The sequence below is a fragment of the Astyanax mexicanus genome, chromosome 11 (genome assembly GCF_023375975.1).
Source record: "Astyanax mexicanus isolate ESR-SI-001 chromosome 11, AstMex3_surface, whole genome shotgun sequence".
Taxonomy (NCBI): Eukaryota; Metazoa; Chordata; class Actinopteri; order Characiformes; family Acestrorhamphidae; genus Astyanax; species Astyanax mexicanus.
This window is the reverse complement of record NC_064418.1, coordinates 4,588,321-4,611,632: the sequence shown is the minus strand read 5'-3', so window position 1 is coordinate 4,611,632 and position 23,312 is coordinate 4,588,321. Positions and strand designations below refer to the sequence as shown.

Below are 23,312 nucleotides of genomic sequence, written 5' to 3'. Positions count from 1 at the left end.
ATTTATCTGAACAAATAGTTCAGTGAAGCCTGTGAAGAGGACTGTAGTTAGACAAATTACAGGGTATTTTTCTATAGTCACTAAGTTAGCTAGTAGCTAACTAGCTAGCAAGCTAGCTAGCAAGCGAGTTTTCAGTACAGCAAACAAAGGCGATTACCTAATTACCTTCCACGTCCTGCACAAAACCATCAATCCAGTTGCTGTAGCCTTTTAGTAAAACAGCCGGGAAATCTTGCACTTATTTCTTGCCTATTTTTCTACTGGTTTCACTGTTAATTCAGGGAGGTGTGTGAGGTTAGCTGTTCACACAGGCGCTGCGGTTTAAACTGTTGGGTATTTAAGGTGCATTGACATCTGCCACGATGTGAGGAGAACCTCACCAGCTGTTACCAAAAAAAGTGTTCAAAATGACTCCAAAACCAATGACCCCCTGAACCTTTCCTACCTGAAGCTTCACTGGATGATGAGAGCTGAAAGTGTATCACTGGTGCTGGTGTGTCAGCAGGCGCTCATGATGAACTGGACAGCAGCCCACAGTGTAAGAGTCCACACCAAATGGGGTTAATGAAATGTTGAGCCCTCTCAGACCTCTACATATCCCCTCTTTCCAGATCCGAGATTAGTCTGTCATAAACACATCAGTCAAATCCAACGGCGTTCTCTCGTTCGCTCTTGTTCTCTCTCTCTCTCTGTCCTCTGTCCCTCTGTGTCAGAAGCTTTACGCCACGTGTAATTGATGGTAAAATCGGTTTTGATGCAAATGGACTTGCTGAAGTGTGTTCAGTGCTTCACTTTACTTCGGTCCCTCTCCAGTCCAGAAAAGTGCTTAGTTGAGATTTTTTGAGCTACTTTTTTTTTTACTCTAAACCTTTAGATGTACAGCAGATAACTGATAAAGCATTAATTAATTAACCATGAAATAAAATATTTTTTACCAGCATAGTTCTGAGTAACAGATAGATATGATACATGTTATTTATATCAAAAGTAGAATTTACTTTGTCTTATCAACACAGTGACATTAATCTCTTATCGAAAATTAGCATCAGGGCTAACACGCTCCAATAGAGATACTTGTATTTTATTGGATAGTTGATGAAAATTATGTGTGGATTGATTTACGTATGAATACAATGAAAAAATGCTACTACTGAAAGACACGTTGAGATATATTTAATGGATATTTTAGCTTAACATACCTTTGCTTAATGCTGGATTAAGTTCTACACCTTCTTCAGTAAGATATAGGGCCCTATTTTAGCGTTCTTTAGCGCACCAGTCAATTGTGCATCGCTTACCTTGATTTAGGGAGTGTTGGTGTGTCTTTGGTATCGTGAGGGCACTACAAAAAAACATGCCTTGCATGTCTCGAAACATGGACAAGGCATGTACTAATTCTCTTGATCAATTATGTGTGTTTTTATTTTTGCTTTTAGAGCCATTCACTTTAAGAGCCAGGTGAGATCTGACTTTGGCACGTTCGTATCTTAACAGCGTGGAGCTTTTGTGCCTCTCAGCAGATACAGATACTGACCTATGAAGCAGCTCATTTAAGGGAACAGAAATGTTATTTTATTCTTTATTCTGTTTATTGTTGAGTTAAAAGTTGGGTTTGTGCTCTACAGCGCGTACATGTGTGGGTATACTCGCACTGGGAGCACCTATACTGTAGGAATGGACTCTGATGACTGACTGTTGTCAGGGTTTTAATCAGTCAGTGGAGCACCTGTGTTTTTCGGCCACTAAGATAGAAGCACAACAGAAATTTACCTGAACACACCTCACAGATGGAAATGTGCTCTACCAAACGGATGAACGAAATGTACTTTCACAAGCTTTACGAATGTTTAAAGCCCTTTTCTTTTTAAACTGTATACCATTAAACCTAACCTCCCCCCAGTTCCCTCTTCATCTGCCTTACAAACACGCACAGTAAAATAGTGTTTCACTCTTCCGCCTCAGCGTTTGATAAATACAGCGCGATTTGGTTTCAGCCCTTTTTTGAAGGCTAAAAAAAGGCAGGAGATAAGCTTATCGCCCCCGTGCCACTAAGGCACTCTTTGTGTACTGATGTGAAGTTAATCTGATCTTAATTTAATTACACTATTAGTGGAAGGGGGCACATACTTTCGGTATTTGTTAGGGGAATGTTCTGACATTGCACAGGTATGGGGCAGCTCGCATGTTAATTAATAATGAACATTCTGACAATATGCAGAGGCATGACAGCGTTAAGCCAGTCTGCTGCTGGTTCCTTTGCATATTAATAGATCCTTCATTATTATTTAATATGACAGCTGCTTCGAGGGCTACGCTCAGACCCCCGTCTCCATTATTTGCTGTTTTGGTGCATGGTGTGACAGTACCATGGAATTCTTTATTTGTGGAACGGAAAAATCAACCCCCTACCCCCCCCTTTACCAGCCCCTTCTCTGGCATGCCTGTCTGCAGCCTGCCCGACGTACAGCACACCTTGGCTGTTTGTTTATGGCCGAGGAGATCCCCCATCTGCAGGAAAACAGACGTGAGAGTCGCTATTTAAAGGTGACTTTCAAAAGTCTAAACACTGCGATCTCTGCCATTGTTGCTGTGCATGCTAATGAGCGCTAATGAGGAGGGAGTGGGATGCGCCCGTGCCACGTTCAGACGTGCCGGGGCGCCGAGAGTGGACTTAGCGCCGAAGAGAAAGCAAAAGAGTCTCATCTCAATGGCTGTTGTCTGAGCTCTGTTAGCTTTGTGTCATCAAATTCAAATTTAATGACCTTAATTTGGCAAAATTTGACCTTTCTTATACACATAATTATCGTAAATAAGTACATTTATCTTAAAGCATAATAAGGACTCTTATCAGATGATTTGAAGATTTGAAAATGTGGATCATGCTGCTTTGGCATCAGCAGCCGGAGTCAGAGAGAGAGCAAAATTGCTCTTGCCATTCTTTCTTTGGGTGAACAGATTTGGGCACTCTCTCTCCTTATCACTTATCACTAGTGTGGTGTTGATTAGCACAGGTGTCTGCTGGCTGATGAATCAGAGCTGGGTCGCTGTGCTGTGCTTTCCTCTAAGCATGCTGGCAACCCAGCGATGCTACATCAGCAGCAGAAGGTAGAGAAGGAGACATGGCAGACTTGTGTTGAGGCAGTCCTAGTAAGTGAATGAGTGAGTTAGGGGGGAATTGGACTTCTAAATTGAAGAGAAAATGGAATAAACTTTGAAATAATATTAGAAATAAAAACAAAATAAACCTGCTTTAGTTATTTGAACTAGGAAACGTCTTAAATTGAGCAAAAAAAAACAGTAGTTGTAATAATAGTCATTTATCTTTCAAAATGCTGCTAATGTTTCTAGGAACATCGTATGAAGAGATATACAGTAATGAAAGAATGATGATGATGATGAAGATGATGATGATGCTTGAGCTCTTTAAGAAAACAGTCAATGTTCTTCAAGATCTTGTGCAGTGTGGCATGGTCAAGTTTATGTAGCATTTGATCCAAAGTTTACAAAGTTTATCCTTCATTACTTAAATAATCATTCAATCCCAGGATATTTCCTTTTTAAGCATGTTAATAGGTTTCAACTACTTCTAGGTCTGCTTGTATTCTATAATTGCTCCTGTATTAGGGAGCGTCTAAAATTAACCTAAAAAACAAATTATAATGCTGTTTCTAAAGGAGTCGTAAAATAGTAATTTATTTTTCAGAATGCTGCTAATGCTTCTAGAAACTGTATACTCAGAGATATGTGGTAACAATCAAATGATAATATATATATATATATATATTTTTTTTTTTTCGTTCAATTTCTCTTTTTTTAGAGGGTCCCTAACTCCCTAAAACAGGAACATACACAATATACAGTGCTTTAGCATTTTTATATACAGTATAAAGCAAAAAAAAGAAGGATAAACGGGTCAAACTTTACTTTACTTTAACCCTTTATGTTTCCGCACATAGTTATTCAGATGCGATGATTCTTCATTGGTCTAAAGTAAATTAAAGGTGCAGGGCTTCCCAGGATAACACTAAACCTTTCTAAATTGAGAATTCCGATGTTTTAATGGATTAGACAACCATGCTGAGTGCATTTGACTCTTGGCTTTAACAACAGTACAGACTTGAGAATTCCTGCAACTGCCGTGCACGCTTGAAACCTATACTGTTAACTCTGGCTAATTAAGCAGAAAATTATGGTAATCTGTTTATCGATATGATTTCGTACCTGGAGGAGATTTCATCTTAGCGTGTTTTAGCGAGGTGATAAATGAGGTGAGGAAGGGGGAACACACTCAGGAAGTGTGTTGTCGAAGAAGGGAAAATGTTAAAATAAAATTTTAATAATAAAAAATGTATACAATTTATTTATATAGCATTGTTTAATATTCTCAAAGAGATAAGGCACAAAATAAAAAGGCAAAATTACAACAATAAAAAGGGACACTGTCATCAAATTGAACACAAAAATAATATAGGCAGTTTTACGAATGACAATATATATATATATATACAGTACAGGTCAAAAGTTTGGACACACCTTCTCTTTTTCAATGCGTTTTCTTTATTTTCATGACTTTTTACATTGTAGATTCTCACTGAAGGCATCAAAACTATGAATGAACACATGTGGAGTTTTATACTTAACAAAAAAAAATGAGCTGTCCTCTACAGTCACCGGACCTGAACCCAATCCAGATTTGAGGTTTGGGGTGAGCTGGAGCACAGAGTGAAGAAGGCAAAGAGCCAACAAGTGCTAATAAACACCTCTGGGAACCCCTTCCTTCAAGACTGTTGGAAAACTTTTCATTTCAGGTGGCCACCTCTTGAAGAAGCTCATTGAGAGAATGATGCCAAGAGTGTGCAAAGCAGTAATCAGAGCAAAGGGTGGATAATTTGAAGAAACTAGAATATAATTATTATTATTTTTTTAGTTATTTCACCTTTTTTTTGTTGAGTACAAACAGTAAAACTCCACATGTGTTCATTCATAGTTTTGATGCCTTCAGTGAGAATCTACAATGTAAATAGTCATGAAAATAAAGAAAACGCATTGAAAAAGAGAAGGTGTGTCCAAATTTTTGTCTTGTACTGTATATATAAAAATAAAATAAAAAAAACATAAAATTAAATTAAATTAAATTAAATCAGTTTAAACTCCAGATAAAAAAAAAAAATGAAAAATGAAAAACACCCCAAAGCTGATTTTTTTTTTTCAGGTTAACACCATTCCTCCCCACCAATCTGTTTTTTTTTTTTTTTTTTTTTTTTCACGGTGCATATCATTTAGAAAACAGTTGACTCCGACCGATTATACGTAAATGAAAGCTGACCTTCAGTTGGACTGGAGGCCACATTCATTATGTGCAGAGCTACCAGATCTCTCTCTCTCTCTCCATCCCTCCTGTTCTGTTCATGCTGCAGAACTCGAGGGCATGCATATGCAACAGCGGCAGGCGCTAGCAAACGAGAGCGGCTACTACGACACGGTGTATACTGTACGTCAATATGGTCTTGATGTATTCTAAAAGGCAAACAAGGCCGGGAAATGAGATGCACCTTCGGCCCGCGCCGCACGCACTGTCCGCCACCATCTGCCTATCAGCTGCTGGGATGCAGGGTGGCGTACTAATGCCACATGTTTGATTTCTCCTAACACCACCAGCGCCGCCGCCACCAACCCCCAAAACACCCATCCCTCCTCCTTCTCCTCCTCCCTCCATTCAGTAGCCTCAGATGCTCAGCCTGCAGACGAAAGAGCACTAATGGCTCCACTCAAGTCTTGTCAGTGAGACGTGACAGCTAAGTGATGATGGATTTACCAATTGGCCACATCCGCGTGGAGGCGAGCAGTGTCCAAAAGCACCAGCAACGCGTGGCTGATAAACGCAGGCACAGTGCACTTGTTTTAGGCTAAACTACCGTTTGAAGAGGTTAAATGGTAGATTAATTGGTAAGCGAGTATTGCTGGGCGATATCTCCTCAAATCAGTATCAATATCAGTATCATTTAAGATTTTATCTCGATTATGATTAATGAAGTATTAATTTTAGTAAATTAAGAACAAGCTGCTCATGTTGCTCAATTGACTTGTCCATGTCACGTGACTACACAGTCTACTGTGGCATAATTGCGATAAGCTTCTGCAACATCACAAAATTTATTTCAATCCAGTGTTGCATTAATTCATTTTTCACCAAGATCTTGCAGCAGCATTGATGATGGTAGAGTCTGACCACTGCACAAAGCAGCTCTTCTCCATCCAGCACTCTATCCCAAAGATTCTCAATGAGGTTAAGATCTGGACTCTGTGGTGAACTCTCTCTCAATCCATGTGTGAAAATGATTAATGATGATCTCGCTCTCCCTGAACCCTGAACTCTTTCACAATTTCAGCCCCATGAATCCTGACATTCTGGTCATCTTGGAATATGGCTGTATCATCAGGGAAGACAAAATAAAACCATTGATGGAATAACCTGGCCTATAATATTCAGTATATTCAGGTAGTCAGCTGACCTCATTCTTTCAGCACATACTGTTGCTGAACCTAAACCTGCAGACCAACTACAGCATCAACCAACCCCACATCATTTACTTACAGTAAATCCAGGTGGAGACTTTTTTTTTTGGCCAGGTAATGTATTTGTTTGCAATGTAATACTCAAATGTGTAGGAACCCTGTTCCATTGGGACAACTGTTGAGGTTTTCACTCATGGGTTTCCAAGATCATGGGTTTGAATCCCATTGATGATGTGACCAATAAAACCCTTTATTCTTGGCGTGAAATTGTTGCTAATGCCAAGATAATGACACATCATCTACAGTCATCCTACAGTCATTTTTAGTCTGTAAAGCCATTGATATTTTCACTCTTTCATTAAAAGGACATAGGTTTGAATCCCATAGATGCTGTGACAAAATGCATTAAATGTTTCCTGATACCAGTACAGTCACGGATTTTCTATCATCAGGAGATCATGGGTTCAAATCTCAAAGATGCAGCGACTAAAAAATGCAGCAATTTCTGCTGATTCTGATGTCAGAAAGATACCATATCAGAATTACTGATAAAATCTGGTGTAATCAAACATATAGGACAGATATACCCACTGTATTTGAGGGTTATCAATGCAGGTGAAAAAGTATTAAAGTATTAATTTAACTGTTTTTGGGTGGGGTAAATATTTTAGTGTGGGGTCCCTCCAGCATCCCTGACAGGCGCTGCTTAATTTATTTTATTATTTTATTTTTTTCGGTCCATTGTGGTAAAAGCACATTCAGTACTTTATGTATGAAAGGAGACAGATCACAGCATTCACTGAGCACAGCGAGGAGAAGCTCAGCTTTGATTCTTCCATTCATATCATTTCATTAATCTCAATTTATGAATTCAAGGCTTCTTTCAAGGCTCTCTCTTTCAGACTCCGCTGTTCGTTCAGGTGTATCGAAAATGACAAAATGACGACGAGTCAGTCCGTTCTTCTTCTTCTTCTTCTTCCCCCCCCCCCTTGCTCTTCTTCCTCTGAGCCACAGCGCTAGCTCCTTTTAACTACATTAAACACAATGGAGCCAACTTATTACTGCAACTGCAGGCAGATGAATTAAAATCACAATGCTTCCAATCTCTCTCCTTTAGTCACTGTGACAATGGCTGTGAATCGGATCAGAACGTTTGATGGCTATATCACAAAACATCTTCAGGATGCATGTGATTAATAGAGCGGTGTATTGGCTAGATCTTGGCGATACGATACTTATCACAATACTGGGCTTACAATATATTCAGTATATGGTTTGCAATACTGTAAGCAACATAATATATTGTGATTGTTTAAATACAATTGTAGGAAAATTGTTATAGTATATGATTTTACCATATTTATAAAATATCTCACGATACAACACAATATGTTGCCCATGATAACTATGATATCTTAATACTGCAATTCGTGATTCTTATTATATCGCATATATATAACAGGAATTATGGATTAGTTATTTATGGGTGTCAGTTTCACACTTGGTCTGGTTCCAATCGAACCCCAGAGCAGTTAGTTTGTGGTAAAAGAGAATATGATCCAAACTTGATCCGACCCAACTATTAAATGTACTCCTCTCCTCACATTTGAGTTAAGCTGCTGTTCAGGTGCAGTTAAACCTGATTAATTACACAGATAATTACATAGCTATGAACAAACGTTTCCTCTGATGCTGCTCTATGCTAAGCTGTTTTAACACTAAGCAGCGCAAACTACAGGTGTGAAAATGCCCTTATTCGTTTGATTAGCACCACCACATGGAGTAAGGAAGCAGTAACTTAACAGTAGTATGTCAAATTGAGGAACAAGTCTTAGAATATGAGGTTAGAATAACTGGGTTTTAATAAAAGTATCAATATTTGGCGCCATTTATTGATAATGCATCGCAAAAGAAAATGTGAAGTGATATATTGTGAATAGAATCCCCTACTCTAATACCCTAGTAAATAACTAGTAGGAGAAAAACATATTTTTATGCAGTTTTAACAGTGAAATTTAATGGATAGTGTTTAAGCACAGCACAAACTGAACCACTGTCTGAAACCAATTTTTACATACATTGTAAAGTAGTCATTCATTTTAATAACATTTAGCAAAAGCTTTTTTTAATACAACACAATATTGAAATTTTCTTACACCCCTAATGTTAAGTGTGTGTAAATCTGTGTGTGTGTATATGTGTGTGTGTGCGCGTGAGAGAGTCACGAGCGTTTGTTTAGCGTCGGAAGGCGTCCCACTGATGCTGCTTGTTTGTTTTCACTTTGTCATACATCCCCAACCCGTTTATTTACAAACAGAAACCATGGCAACATGTCAGTTCTGATATGTTTTCCCGGCTCCATCTGTCAGCATCAAAGCGGCGTGGCGTCAGCACAGTATTTGGGGAGACAGACGAGAGAGCGAGCGCGAGAGCGAGAGAGAGAAATAAGAGAAGACGTGGGTGACAGTCAGACTTCCAGCTGAAGAACGCGGTGCCGTCAGAGTGACGGGCCAGCTGTGTGATCCAAAACAGCAGAGCTACCGTTCATCGTTTACGGGGACGCTAATGTTCCGCTCCGGTTACGCCGCGGTCAGGACTGCTCCGCTGACTTCCTGCCAGTACTTCCTACTCCAGATCAGCTCTTCTGTTTCTCCTGATGATCGTTGATCGTCTGTCTTTGTTATCGTGACGGTTAAACGCTGCTGTTTAGCTGTGACTGAAAGCTGCTGTTGCTATGCTTTGTCAAACCAGCCTCCAGCCTAAAAGTGTAGAACAGTAATGAGCACGCAGTCGGATTTCCTCCGCACAGGAATAACTGGAGAAATCAGTCAGCTCCAGAGTGTCACTGACTATATATATATTCTTAACTCATCAGCTATTCACAAGCCTGTGATGACAAGCATCATTTTCCATCATATTCCATCAGCCGCCGCAAATTCACACTGACCAGCATTGTTTACTCATTCAGAGATACTTAACTCAAGTTCTGTAAAAAAAAAAGTTAGGCTCTAAAGTTTAAATATTTATATTTAAGGCCTTACACAGAATGACTGGCTTTACTTAGGCCCCACTCAGCATTTTCAAGGATATCTTTGTCCACACAGAAATGCCATACAACTCAAAAACCCTGAAATGAACATCCACAGGTGATTTTATAACAGTTGTTTCCTCTTCAATGCCAGATCGAAGCATTTCACTCAAAGACACAAGGGATTCTCTAGACATTCTGATGTTTTTTTTTACCACACTTGGCCCAAAATTTCAGTTTGCAATCTTTTTGAAATCTTCGTTTTCCCCATCCACATGGCTCTGCTGGTAGCAAAGTTTTCAAACTGGGAACTGCACTTTTCTGACTGACTGAATGTGTATTGAACGAGGGGGGTGAAAGATGAGTTCAAAGTGAGGAGAATCAGCTCTCCCTCCTGCCCCGCCTCTAAACCCATACATCACCCAGTGCAGCTTTCCAAACTACATCTGCCATTTTTTTTGTATTTTTCAAATTTGAGCTGAGAGTGGAGTCAGCTTAATGTTGAGCATTTCCAAAAAAGCTGCCCCGCCTCTAAACCCATACATCACCCGGTGCCTCTTGCCTTTTTTTAGAATTTTTCAAATTTGAGCTGAGGGTGGAGTCAGCTTAAATCAGGATGTTTAGTGTCCTTTTAAGGTGTTGAGTGTTTCCTAAAATGTTTGTAGCACTAAGTATCTTATAATAAACTTTTTTTTTTTTAATCAAGCATTCTTGAAAATATTGAGCATTTCCAAAAAAAAAAAAAAATGTAATGTACAAATATGTAACTTTATAGATTAAGGAGGCATTATAGATTTTGGGAGACACACGCAAAATTTGTGTACAGTTGTTTGTAAATGATTAAATGGCTTCGTTTTCAATAAAAGCACCCTTAGTTAGCAAGAACTGTTATTAAAACTTTACAGGACAGTTTTGACACAATGGAGAGAACAACTGTGAGCCTTATGTTATGTCAAAATAAACAAAACAAAAAACCCACACAAAATTGATCTGCATTTTGCAATAAAAACGACTCATATTCTAGTTTTGTAGCACAGAATTTGCATTAATTTGTTTGTAAATTATTAAATTGCTTAATTTTTCCAAAGAACTGTGAGGTTCACAACTAAAAGAATTATGAGAAAATCAACAGAAATGGATGGAAACATGTCTAATTAATACTATTTAATCACTTTAATCACATTTTCTGCTGTTCCTCTACATGCATTTATACGTGCATCTCTCCCTCAGTCGTTTTTTTTTTTTTTTTTAGTGCACCTGTTGTCAGCATCACACCACTTGCACCCACATCCTCCCACATCTCACTGCTCTGTCCCTCCCTCTGCTCCTCTGCTCCCGCAGGCCTCACAGCTGCAGCCGCCGCCGCAGCAGCCGCCACCAACGCAGCCATCGCCGAGGCCATGAAGGTGAAGAAGATCAAGCTGGAGGTGATGAGCAGCTACCACGGTAACAGCGCTCAGCACGGCGTCGACTCGGAGAACGGAGACCTGAGCTCCAGCGTGGGTGAGTCACGCTCCGTCACACACACATCGACCCACCGACCGGCCACAAAACACACTATACACCACACACACACCACACACCGCACCTCAGAGCCTGCTTTATCCAGTCCTGCTCCAGATTACTGATAATCCTTATTGTGATTTTAGTCTGGGACTAAGCTAAACCAGTATCTGGGAAACGGCTCCTCATTGGCCTTGATGAGCTACAAGAAATCCACTCTGGAATGTTCTGAGATCTTTGCTACATCCCTGCAGTGCCACCAGATTTATGTACTGGGTTTGATGGCATTTGCAAACTGGGAGCCTGTTTATTACTGTTTATTACTGTTACATAACTATTTCTATATACACAGTAAATATCATTTTTAGGGCTTTTGTGAATAATTAAATTTTCCCTTCTTAACACTGGAACTTTTGATGATGTATTTTTAAATGTAAAATGTGTGTTTATGTGTGGAAGACACAGTGCCACCAGATTTATGTACTGGTTTTGATGGCATTTGCACACTAGGAGCCTGTTTATTGTTACTGTTACATAACTATTTTTATATACAATAAATAAACTTTCTCTTTTTTAATACTGAGAGTTTAATAATAGATTTTTAAATTTGAAATGTGTGTGTGAGTAAAAGACCCAGGAAAAGAGAGGAAGGTCCAGATGATGAAGGTGAAAGACGGTAAGAGTTAGTTATGAGATTGAATCCTTATTTCAGCGTAACTTTTGTACTATTTTTGATGGCATTTGCACACTAGGAGCCTGTTTATTGTTACTGTTAATATTTCTATATACAGTAAATACAATTTTTAGGGCTATTGCGAAGAATATTTTTTAACACTGAAACTTTTAATGATAGATTTTTACATTTTAAATGTGGGTGTGTGAGAAAGACACAGGTGATGGAGGTGTAAGATGGTGAGAGTTATGAATTTATGAAATTTAATCCTTAGTGCAGCATACATTTCAGCGTAATTTGAGTTATTTGTTGTTTATTTCCTTTTGTTTTAGGGCTTTTTATGAATAGTAAAATTTTCCCTTTTTAACACTGGAACTTTTAATAATAGATTTTCAGATGTAAAATGTGTGCATTTGTGTGTGTGCATGAGAGAAAAAAAACAGAGAAAGAGAGAAAGGTACAGGTGATGGAGGTGTAAGACTGTGAGATTTAGTTATGAGATTTAATCCTTATATAAATCCTTATGGTTTTGATGGCATTTGCACACTACACACTAAAAAAAGAAAGTACAGATTTGTACTAAAAAGGGTACAAAGCTTGTCGCTGGGGCTGTACCTTATATTGAGGTACAAAAAAGTACCTTTCAGTGAAAGTCCTTTTTTGTACCCATGGTTTTTATGCCAGTAAAAATTATAAAAATGTTTGAATTATCATCAAGTAAATATGGCTCAAAAACTTGATGATCGAAAATTGTCTGGCTTTCAAATAAAAAATGTGCAATTAAAATATATATTGTTTATTAGTACAGTGATACAGAATACTGAATGTACCCTTTGGCTGGTTAAATGGTACAAATTTGTACTTATTGCTGTTAGAAATTACTTTGTACTTCAGAGGGAACAAATCTGACCCTGTAAAGACCAATATTGTACCTTTGAGGGTACAATTATAAAGAGTGTACCTTTGAGTACAAAAAAGTACTTGTATTGTACCCCTGTTTTTTAGAGTGTAGGAGCCTGTTTATTGTTAATGTTACCTAACTATTTGTATATGCAGCAAAAATATTATTTTTAGGGCTTTTCCCTTCTCTTTCCCTTTCCCTTCTTAACACTGAAACTTTTAATGATGGATTTTTAAATGTAAAATGTGTGTGTTTATGTGTATGAAAGAGAAAGAGAAAGAGAGAAAGACACTAATGATGGCATTGTAAGACATTGAGAGTTAGTAAAAAACGTTATGACCTTCTAATTTTTGTCCGGTATTCATATATTTGAAACAACAATCAGAAATGGACAAAACAGAAAAAAAGCTGGACAGTAAACAGAAAATATTAATATATTCAAAACCTTTTTACAAAACATTAAAAACGACCACATTTGTGATATCACACCATCGACACAGGTTTCTGTCTGTATGCAAATGTTGTGCACAAGTCGTTTGTGGGGAAATATTTTGGTTTCAGGAGGAATAACACTCAACATGGTTTCAACAGTGTGATGCAAATTAGGTTGTAGAAATATTGCAGCATAATCCAGAGCAGCACAAAGAGTACAGTTGTCTTTTAGAGATATCTGTATATTAGGTTACATATATACAGAGATGTTTGCTATTGTGCACTATCTAGCATGCTTTGATGTTGCAAATAAATACTGATGTGTTTATTATTATTATAAAGTTATTATTTTAAGGTTTTCGTAATTCCGCATTGTACATCACCATTTCTTTAAAGAGTTTTATTTTATTTTTTTATTTAACTAGAGTTTAAAGTAGTTAAACCTTTCATTATCACCTTTTTTGAGTCAAAAAAATATATATTTATTTTTTATTTATTTGTATGAAAACAGTAGCTTCCCATTAACTGCAAAAGTAACCATTATCTGAGTAAGAAATAATTAATACAGAATCACAGTAAAGCACACTTTTCTTATGGTCAGTGATAACAATGCTCCACCTAAGGGTTAATGGTGTGTTCTGTGTTTATGCTGGATAAACGAATCCCAGTTTTCCCCCTTTAAACATAAAACCAGTAATGTCTCTGTGAGCAGTGGGTTTATTTAGTTGTTTTCAGATCCATAATTACCAGGTAGAGCTCCTTTAAAATAGCAACACATTAAATGCATCCATGAGCACTCAGCTAATAGCTATTAAGCGAGCCGCTAATTCAATTTGGTGAGGAAAATTGGTTTTGAATGTCCCTCGCTTCAATTAATAGTTTTTGAGAGATGTTCAGATCTCTCCTTTTCTTTTTCATTTTTTTTTCTTTTTTCTCCGCTGCACTCGTCCCAACGTTACTTAAAGCTGTTTCTTTGTGGAAAACCACAAATACATTACAAATGATAGCCTTAATCCCTGAGCTGAATTACGCTCCAATACAGTCCTGCGCGTGTTTAGGATTTCCCAGCTGCGTTCGGCGCTGCGTGTTTGGTCTAAACAGGATGCGTCCTGAGCAGATTTTAACAAAAGAGAATGCACGGGCGCTGAGGTCATCAGTCGCCAGCCAACAGCGCAGGCAGGGGCTCCGAGGTCACCGAAATAGAGATAAATGCGAATCGGAATAGGCAAGGCTGTTGCAATGAAGCTAATAAGAAACTGTTTTTATCTTTTTACAATTTAAATTGTAACCTTGAGCACGCCTGCTCCCAGAAGAATAATAATTCGGGCCCCGGCAATGGAAGTGAGTGGTGGTGGGTGTGAGGGGGGGTGTGGGGATGTGTGTGTGTGCGGGGGGGGGGGGGGGGGGGGGGGTTCGAGCAAGGAGGAGAAGAAGAAGAAGAGAGATAGGCATTAGCGGCTGTGAGTAAAATATATGGCAGCGTCGCCTCTCCGGCCCATCCACAATCAATTGGATTCTTTTACTTTAATATTTACTCGCAGCGATGAGATGCTCGTCTGCATGGTGATGAACAGTCTGCCTCCGGTGTTTGAAGGTGACCTGTCACCGCGTATGGACAAATCTCTCGCTCGCAGAAATGTAGAAAATAAATCATTAAAGGCAGGCAGGCCTCTCATTCCCGGATTTAAATCACCCCCAGATTTATGATTTGAATTAATGCTTCGTTTGGTCAAAGGAACGGAGGCCGAGACAAATGATGTTTGGTACTGAAGCCATCCTAATATTGATTACTGGATGTCTGCGCAATCTCTTGTTTATATCAAGCACTCTCCTGTGACAGGGTGGCCAATAGGAGTCACCCGGATGATAAGAGCAGAAAATATAGCCGGCTTTATTTGGCCGGCCAGGGGGAGCAGCAGCTTCTTTCAGCCTTTAATTGCAACATAAATTAGGTTTTTAAGTGAAATAGACAGTGTTTTCCATTCTTGTCGCACGGCGCGTTTCTTTTTTTTTTTTTTTTTTTTTCTTTTTCTCACCACACAAGATCATTACGCCATTAAAACAGAAAGGTCATTCCGCTGGAGATGGGAGACATTGTGCACTGCAATGCATTTTATTTTAAAAGCGCTTTTATACTGTATGTAGTTTATTCGTTTTATATATATATATATTTTTTTTTTCTTAGCTGTTTATATATATATATATATATATATTAAATTCAGTTCAATTCAATTTTACTTATATAGCGCTTTTTACAACAAAAGTTGTCACAAAGCAGCTTTACAGAAAAAAAAAAAAAAACAGGTCCACGCCTCTTATGAACATTACCACAGAGATGCTATTTTTTCATGGTGACACAGTGACAAGGAAAAACTCCCTTTAAGAGAAAGAGAAACCTTGGAAGGAACCAAGACTCAGTCAGAGGAACCCATCCCACTCGGGTTGACCCGCTCAGTACAATTGTATATATAAACATATATACAGTATATACACTGTTATTTAACCCAGAACTGTAAAAATACACTCCATACACTCTAGGCACTATCGAGCCCTGGCAGGCCATTGATTTACTTTTGTGGGTTTTTGGCCTCGAATACCTAATATGTCCTGCTTTCAAGTGCATTATGCAGCTGGAATCCGTGGCCCTAAATCATTTGACAGATATAGCAATGACTCCAGTCGTGGGGAACTTCGCTATGCCGGACAGCGAGGAGCGGGACGTGACTTCATTCTGCAGGAGAGCAGCTGTTTCCATAACCTTTTCAGCAGTGGAGGCTTGCTTTATTTATTTATTCATTTATTTATTACTGCTTTATATATTAATTTATTTATTTCAGCTGTATCTACTTATACATTTTACCCCATACTGCTAACTAACGACAGCTTTAATATACAGTAGTAAATCCTTCAGAACAGTCCTGGTGCAACAACAATAGTTTAATAATACATATAGCTATACCTATTTTTCTTTTTTTTTTTTTTTCTTTTTTACTGCCAAGTCTGTGCTGGAAGTACGTATATCCCTCTTTCCCTCCCTCCTCCCTCCTTCCTCCCCTCTGTACGCCATATATGCACTCCATTTAGAAAGGTTCCTTTTTGATGTAGATCCCCTGCATTGTCTGCATCTTGTCTGAGACACAGACAGGCTGAGGCAGAGTGTGAAGGACATTCTGTTCTCCTCTGGACTTGGATTGCTTGTGTTGTCTTTGTTTTGATGTAAATTGAACAGGCTAATGTTCCCCCTCCCTGCATTAAATATTCAGCTCAATCTCTCTCTTTCTCTCTCTCTCTCTCTCTCTCTCTCTCTCCTTTGCATTTGGTATTATTAATTGTAACAAAAAGAAAAAGGGAAAAAGAGAAACAGATAGAGAGAGAGAGAGACAGAGAGAACGACACCAAGCCAGTCAGGAGCCAAACAGCCAAACATCCTGAGCGATTAAACCCAGTGCTTTGATTTCTCCCCGGTTCTTTATATGCAGCTGATTGTGAGAGAGGGTGGGGGGGTTGTTGAGGGGGGGGGGCTTCACTGTACAATGTGAATTGTTCCATGGACTCGCAGGAAATGCCACAATTACAGATCACAAACCAAGCAAAACATGTGCGACATGCTGCCCGGGAGACAAATAAACAGTGATCCATTCCTGCCCGTTGAGTTTGACCTGAACCAGAACCTCCATCATCCACTGGAGAAGTCCTGTCAGCCGCCGCCTAACTAACACCTGCCCGTTCCCCAGCCCAGGAATTGCCTTCCTTTTTTCTTTTCTTTTCTTTTCTTGATTCTTTCTTTCATTTCTCTAAGTTTAAGGTAGAAATAAAAAAGGTACCACTTTAAAATAAGACTACCTTTATAAAGGGTTTACAATTAGTTTTTTAATGGTTAATAATTAGGTTGTAAATGCCTTAAAAAACATTAATAATCAGTTATTATAACACATACGTAGAAAGGGCAACACTATAGATGGCTGTGGGTTTACTATTTGGCAAACAACAGGTCATTGTTGTCCTCTCTACATATGTGTGTTATAACTGATTATTAATGATTTTTAAGGCATTTACAACCTAATTAGTAACCATTAATAAACTAATTGTAAACCATGTATGAACGCTTTATAAAGGTAGTCTTATTTTAAAGTGGTACCATAAAAAAACAAAGTACAAAGTAAAATAAAAAGACTAAGTATCAAAGCTAAGTATTTGTGAATGCTCCAGGCTGAGAGAAGGAAGAAGGAAAGACGTGAAAGAGGTGAAAGAGAAAGCCCGTGGCTCCCCGTGGCCATTGGGTGCCATTTTGCATCTGATTCCTCGCCACAGCAACGTTAATGGACCTTAAATCCTCCCCATAATTAGATGGGGGAATTGTGCGTATCACCAACCAGATGATGCTGCCATAATGAAATAAGCGACGCAAACTTAAAGCCCTGCCTGCTTTGTGTGTATTTGTGTATTTGCATTTGCGTGTGTTTATACGTGTGTGTGTTTTTCTCCAGTTTAGCAGGTTAGCGTGTTCAGACGTTGGCCCAGCCCAGCCCTGGCACTGCGCTGTCAGGAGGTGGTGGTTGTGGGGGTGAGGGGGGTTTGGGAGCGAGGGGAGAGCCGGGCGCGATGGGGCCGGTGACAGGTGTCTGTGGCAGAGACAGAATTAAAAGCGAAGTGAAGGGGGGAGATGATGGGTGGCCCTCCCACCACCGACGGGGTCAGGCTCGCTAATTCCGCCAGGCTCCTTCTGGCAGAGGAGGCCAGGGCTCCAGAGATGGATCTGTAGTGAGACCGCAGCTGTAAGCGTGGAGGAGCTAATTGGTCCTTATCTTGCTGTCCCATTCATCTTCATTTTTTACCAATTACCCAGCATTATCTGTGTTCTCGGTTGGATATGGGAGTTAATCCTTTTTGGTTAAGCCGTTGGTGCGGCTTGCAAATTTCCACCGGCGGAGCGGGTGGGGGTGAAGAAGTCATGAAGGGAGAGAAAAGATATGAGGAAAAAAAAAAACAAGGCAAAACAAACTTGGGGAAACTTCCTGTCGTTGCACACAGAGTGAGATCGATTGGAAACAATGTCTCTGAAGGAGCCAGGAATAGAGAGAGAAAGAGGAAGAGAAAGAGAAAGAGAGAGAGAGAGAGAGAGATTGTGAAAAGAGAAAGAAGGAAACAAGAATCAATTATCGGTGTTATAATTCAACTTCTTGTTTGCAAACATAGCAGCGCCATTGATTACGCTGTTCCCATCGCTCTCGCTATTATCGACTTCTTAAAACCATATTTTCTACTCATCAATGGTTTCAGATTTGCAGCCTCGCCACTAGTAGTAGTACTTAAAAGCTCGCATTAATTATTCAGCTCCCTGCCAAAATGGGGTATTAATCCTTAGAGCCAATTTTTTATTTATTTATTTTTTTTTTTTTTACCATTGTTTGCACGCTTGTGTTTACACAAGAGGAAACGAAAGGCACAGTTAAGAGTTCAAATGCTCTAGCATGCTAACGTGCTAGCGCGCTAACGTGCTAACGTTCTGGGATGGGTGCCCAAGCTGTTGCTTTTGCTTTAGCTCTCCTTTTTTTTTCTTTATCCGTTTGTTTGTTTTCCACACAGCCCCCGAAACACTTGCTAGAAAATTGCGAAACTGTAAGGCAAGCGTTTGTTTGTGTGTGTTTGTGCGTATTTGTGTGTGTTTGAGTGCGTGTTTGTCTCTTATTGTACTCTTATTGTGTTGTCGTATATAATCTCGTCAAGGCATCACCACGTCAAGCTCTTGACAGCTTCCTTTACCAGCGGTGATGACAGACAGAGGAAGTGAATGGCAGCCAGGCATCTGTGGCTTACGAGAGAGCTGTCACATCTCTTTCAGCTCAGATATATGTAAAAAGAAAAAAATATATATATATAATACTAATTTATACATACAAGGAAACTCTACAAACCTTCTGTATGTAGTTAACAGCACTGCGGTAACGCTACATCAGTACCGTCGTTCACTTCGCCACGGAGCTTCGCGATCAGCCGGTGTGTGTACATAGCAGTATAGTGCGTGGAGCCCTTGTTTAGCGTAAAGCGTAAAAATACTCTTAAAATAGCTCCCCATAGAGGGTGGATTGAGCGAGCCATGCCTACTGCTCTTTGATAGGGATCTGTTTGGTCACACGCAGCACCAGCTGTCATCTCAGCCTCCACTGCTGTGATTTAATTAGTCTGTTTATGTCCTTTCTAATAATAAATCCCGCTCTGTGGAAGGACAAATCCAACAAGGATTGCTGTTTTTTTTGTTGTCTGGGTTTTTTTTTTTTTTTTGGTTTCAGCTGGTGGCCTTGCTCGGCTAAATATGGCCCTTCACACTGCAGACACTCTCTTTTCTCAGTCTCTCTCTTTCTCTTTCTCTCTCTCTCTCTCTTTCTCTTTATCTCTCTATCCCTCTCTCTCTCTTTCTCTCTTTCTTGACAAGAGCTGTTGAGAATGAAATGACCCCCCCTTAACACAACCCAAAGGGTGCGAACATGTCTGCTACCCCTCAGCCCCCTCTCAGCGACACCGGCAGGAAAGAGAGGAAGTGATTCATTCCTCTCCTTTACGAGTCACTCGTCCATGTTTTACCAGCGATCATTAGAGCTTTTAGAGAAGCACAACGCCGCCTCACCTGGCTTAGTTTACATTCCTGTGTGCTGTTTTGTCTGGGCGGAAAAATCAGCAGGGCTTTACTGTAAAAAAAAAACGATAGAAATTTGGGAAGAAGCCAGATGAGTGTACATCTCTTCCTTTTTCTACCACCTTTCAATAGAATTCTAAAGTTTTTATCAAAATCCTTTAAGTCTCCCAAAAGTCAACATTGCATCCTATGTATTAATTTTACCAGTCAGGTTATAAGGAGCAGTAAAGCCACTCCACTGAAGTACTATGTAGTGTTATAGTTTAGTTGGTCCCACTTTATAAACCATTCCGTTCCACCTCATGTACCACATATGGTGTGAAATGACAAAAATGTTTTTGAATCCTAGAATTTGCCTACAGAACAGAGTGGTGATTTAAACCTTAAGAAAAGTAAAAACATGTTTCCTCAAACGGCGAAAGAGCTAACTAGCACTTAGTGTGGCAAGCAGGTAATGCTAATGGTGCTCCAGCATTGCTTGCCGGGGTTAGGACAACAGGAGCTGGCTACACTCAAATAATTAAGAACTAAACTATATAAACGGTCCCACTTTATACTAAGTGTCCCTAAGTACTATGTAGTTACACAGTAACAATCCATGCAACTACAGTGTAACTACTGATGAAGTACACATTGTTACAGATTAACTACAGAGGAACAGGCTATGTAATTACACATGTGTATTAAGGTTAATTTTGACTTGTGTAGGTACACGTGTGTACTAGAGGGAGTGTACTTACACATGTAATAGAGTAAGTGTACTTACACATGTGTAACAACGTGTGTGTACTCAATCATCCCTAATTACATAGGGATGCATTACCATAGCTGTTGGAAAAGTTTATACTCAACTTATCACACACACACACACTATTACATACATGTAAGTACACAAACATTGTTACACATGAGTAAGTACACTTACTCTATCACTTGTGTAAGCACACTCACCCTAACAATGTGTACTTCATCAGTAGTTACACTGTAGTTACATGGATTGTTACCATGTAACTACATAGTACTTAGGGACACTTATTATAAAGTGGGACCGTTTATATAGTTTAGTTCTTAATTATTTGAGTGTAGCCAGCTCCTGTTGTCCTAACCCCGGCAAGCAATGCTGGAGCACCATTAGCATTACCTGCTTGCCACACTAAGTGCTAGTTAGCTCTTTCGCCGTCTGAGGAAACATGTTTTTACTTTTCTTAAGGTTTAAATCACCACTCTGTTCTGTAGGCAAATTCTAGGATTCAAAAACATTTTTGTCATTTCACACCATATGTGGTACATGAGGTGGAACGGAATGGTTTTCCTACAGTCCGGTTACACCCAAAAGTACACAATAATATTGCCAACGTTTTTGAATTTCTTGTGAACGACATTATATCCTGAAATATGGTGCCATATCACCCACCCCTAATTATCACATCAGGGTTCTAATTTTTTTGCTTTTTTTTCTACTGTGCAAAAATAAAATTCTAATTCTAAATCCAAATTTTCACACTGCATGATATGAAATGTCACATCATGCATCGTGACAAAAAATATATATATATATATATATTTTTTTTTGCTGTTTAAAGCAAACAGACAATTAAAAGAATTCCCATTTTCCATGACAGATCTATTAAAGGTATTGTGATCAATATAATTTATTTCACTCCAGTCTTTCATACGTTGCTTGTAGAGCATTATTGTTAATATCTCAACATGATGGACCATTAACTTCTAGTTAATCACACTTTCACAATATAAAGAGTCTTTTTTTTTATTCTAGTGTTATAAAGCCCTAGTTATAACTGTTAATAACACTCCAAACATTCCAAAACCTGTGCCGTTGTATCATCACTGTGAGAATAGCGTATTGTTCCTCCCCTGAAGGAGAAGGGGAGCGTTAGTGTTGAGCTGCAGCCCGGGCTCAGAGACAGCGCTGCTGTACTGCGCTTGGCGAGAGACGGGTCCTCTCCTGGGTATTCGTCTTCCAAGTGCCTCTATTAGTGTGTTGTGCTCTTGGGAGGCAGGTGACAGATAAGTGGAGAGTGCCACACATTTTAATAGAATTTCAAAAGATAACTTGATAATCACTAATTTATTTATATATATACATATTTTTTCTATATTTATATATTTATTTATATATTTATTTTTGTTTAATGAAGTCGTTGCTTGTTCTAATTCCGGTCGCATCAACAGTTAAGCATCAGCATAAAATTGAATATGCATGATTTTTTTTTTTTTTTTGACGGGGGGTGAGGGGTGTGTGTGGGGGGGGGTGTTTTGGTGGTTGGGGAGGTTGGTGGTGTGCAGAAGCACTGATTTACACAGATGCCTACAAGTGCAGAAATAGATTACAAAATAGGAATTGATTAAACATTATTTTCTGTAATGATCCATATCAAGCTCTCTATCATATTTGTGGGAAAGCAGCACAGCTCTAGCATCGCTAATAGAGCGGTAGCTTGCTAAGGACAGCATGCTAACGTAAAGCAGTGCAATGCAAATATTTGTATCGCTGTCTCATCCGCTTACTTCACAGCGGCGGAGGCGAGGCTTTATAAAAAAAAATAATAATAAAAAAAAGCAAGTGACCAGTTTACTTGTCAGCCCTCATCAGCATTAGAGCTTGTTCTTCATTAATTGGATGAATTAATTTGGAGCTGTTTGATTCAGTGGTGAGGCATGCGTTTGCCTGTCCCTCTTTACTAATCTCTGTCAGGTTGCATTTATAAGTGGAATTGAGTGACCTTTGGAGGCAAAGATAGGAGTGAAGAGATCAGCGCAATTTGAAAAGACAATGTCACTTGGTGTAAATGTGATACATGTAATAAATGACATTCAACCTTTCACAGACGATAAGCTTTCGCGGGCCGTAACGCGGACGGTGCGTGCGCTTCGTCTGCTCCGAATATCCCTCCGATAGGTCATCTCACAACACTTAATTACGGAGAAAGAAGCCCAAAAAACCAGCGCGCGCAGCATTAGCATTACCCCGACGCTGCGTTCATGATGACAGGGAGGATGCAGTATGACAAAGTGCACTTTTAATATCAAAGTGATTATAGCAATGATAACATTAGTGCAATTACAGAGTGAGAGATGAAGATACAGTTATTATTATCAGTCAGACATCTGTCAAGCATGGAGTAGCATTAACCCTACACTAACAACACTGATCCTGCACTGGCCTGTTCGCTCTGCCCTTCTGCACAGCCAACATCAACGTGAGATTCATGTGATTGATGCTGGAACAACTGTGCAGAACTATAACCTCCTAGTAGTGCTGGGCGATAATGGCCTAAAAAAAAAATATATATATATTTTTTTGATTTTCCATTATAATGGATTTTTTCCCCCTACTAAAAAACTAAAACTACAGATGACAAAGAAATGGTTCAAAACTAGGTTTACTTGTAATTTATATATATATATATATATACGTATATATATATATATATATATATATATATATATATATATATATATATATATATATATATATATATATATATATATATACGTATATATATATATATATATATATATATATATATATATATATATATACGTATATATATATATATATATATATATATATATATATATATATACGTATATATATATATAT

General features: G+C 38.9%; 1 protein-coding gene across 4 annotated transcripts in view; it reads left to right on the top strand.

Annotated features, from left to right (window-relative positions):
* The window catches only part of dachd (dachshund d), a 173,097-nt gene that overhangs the window by 83,049 nt on the left and 66,736 nt on the right, over window positions 1-23,312 (top strand). For all 4 annotated transcript variants that reach the window (XM_049484720.1, XM_049484719.1, XM_022680623.2 and 1 more), the window contains exon 3: window positions 10,886-11,047. In XM_049484720.1, the coding sequence (XP_049340677.1) occupies window positions 10,886-11,047 (162 nt within the window). The remainder of the gene's footprint in view (window positions 1-10,885; window positions 11,048-23,312) is intronic.